At 53.6% G+C, this 1,800-nt stretch overlaps 1 protein-coding gene across 1 annotated transcript in view; it reads left to right on the plus strand.

Annotated features, from left to right (window-relative positions):
• The window catches only part of LOC107112912 (rho GTPase-activating protein 9-like), a gene marked incomplete at its 5' end in the record, with an annotated part of 15,773 nt that extends 13,973 nt beyond the window's left edge, over window positions 1–1,800 (plus strand). Inside the window, one exon of the mRNA XM_015414120.1 lies at window positions 1,138–1,800. Within this exon, the coding sequence (XP_015269606.1) occupies window positions 1,138–1,324 (187 nt within the window). The remainder of the gene's footprint in view (window positions 1–1,137) is intronic.

Below are 1,800 nucleotides of genomic sequence, written 5' to 3' on the forward strand. Positions count from 1 at the left end.
TCGCTGTCTCCCTCTCCGTACCTTACTGGCCACGGCAGCTGCAGTGTCAGGAAGCTGCTCTGCATCCTGAGCACTTTCATGTCGCTGCACCAGGCACACCTCCAGGCCTGGCCATGGCAGCAGGGGAGTCTGGGAGCTGCTTCGGGCCTGGAGAGCCTCCCGGTCACCCGTGCTGCTGTGGCCAAGTCCAAAGAGCCCCCCGGACACTGGCGCCCCTGCAGCCGGGCCCGGGAAGCTTCCTGGGACGGTGGCAGTGCTGCCAACAGAGAAAGGTAAGTGCATATTCTGTGCATGCAAACAACCCGCCCCCCCCCAGTGTATTTTTTTTAAAGATGTCCCATTTTTCTGCAAACCTGGGGGGAAGTCCCTTAAGTTTGAAGAAAAATCTGTTTAATGTCGGTGTGGCCCCATTCCACAGATTTAGATATTTACAGATGGGGTCCACACTTGAGAAATATATAGATAGAAGAAGAAGACGAGAGCAGAAGAGATTGGATTTATACCCCACCCTTTAGTACCCGAAGGAGTTTCACCTCCTGGGACGGTGGCAGTGCTGCCAACAGAGAAAGGTAAGTGCATATTCTGTGCATGCAGACAACCCCCTCCCCCCAGTGTATTTTTTTTAAAGATGTCCCATTTTTCTGCAAACCTGGGGGGAAGTCCCTTAAGTTTGAAGAAAAATCTGTTTAATGTCGGTGTGGCCCCATTCCACAGATTTAGATATTTACAGATGGGGTCCACACTTGAGAAATATATAGATAGAAGAAGAAGACGAGAGCAGAAGAGATTGGATTTATACCCCACCCTTTAGTACCCGAAGGAGTTTCAGAGCACCTTACAATCTCCTTTCCCTTCCCCTCCCCACCACAGACACCCTGCCAGGTAGGTGGGGCTGAGAGAGCTCTTTCGAGGACTGCTCTTGAGAGAACAGCTCTGAGAGAGCTTGTGACTGACCCAAGGTCACGCCAGCCAGGTGCAAGCGGAGGAGTGGGGAATCAAACCCGGTTCTCCCAGATTAGAGTCCGCGCTCTTAGCCACAACACCAAACAGGTGGTATGGGTATGTTAACTTAGGGGTATGTTGAGGCTGGCAAAGGGAGATGCTTCTGTTCTCTTCTGTTCTCTCCGCTTCCTTCAGAGTGATGGAGCACTCGGATATCAATCGGATGACCACGCAGAACATCGGCATCGTCTTTGGACCGACGCTGATGCGACATGAATGTGACGTGGCCAGCCTGGTGGAGGGCATGGTGTACCAGAACCAGGTGGTGGAGCTACTCCTGACTGAATTTCCTTGCATCTTTGTGGCCTCAGGCACTGAATGACCTGCCTCTGTCCCTGACGACTGTACCCTGGAGGCACTCTGGATCACAGACACTGTCGTCCTGGGGCAAGCATTGACTCCACCAGGCTCCGTGCCGTCGCTACTGGCCCAGCTCAGCATCTGTGACTTGTGCTGTTGGACCGGAGGGGGCTTTAGGCTGCCAGAGGGTCCTCTTTCAGGAACTTTAGCCTGAGTCAAACTTAGAAGCTGAGACCCCCTAGAGAAGAGGGCTCTCCAACTTTGTCAGTTCTCCCCGGCTTGAGCACCATCTATTTCAGCTTCCTCAAGTGCACCTAAGGCAAGACACAGAAGGTATGACAGGATGGGGCCAGTTCTTGCACAGTCCCTTGGGTGTGGAGTCTATTGCTGAGCAACACGGTGGGAACAGGGGCCCGCCCCCCGGAACCCCCTTCGCCCAGCACCCTCCGTCAGCCTTGCCAGTAAGTTCCCCCAAAATCTTCCAGCTCACAAGATGCT

Source organism: Gekko japonicus, unplaced genomic scaffold, assembly GCF_001447785.1.
Source record: "Gekko japonicus isolate JY-2015 unplaced genomic scaffold, Gekko_japonicus_V1.1 scaffold4019, whole genome shotgun sequence".
In the NCBI taxonomy this organism is placed as follows: domain Eukaryota; kingdom Metazoa; phylum Chordata; class Lepidosauria; order Squamata; family Gekkonidae; genus Gekko; species Gekko japonicus.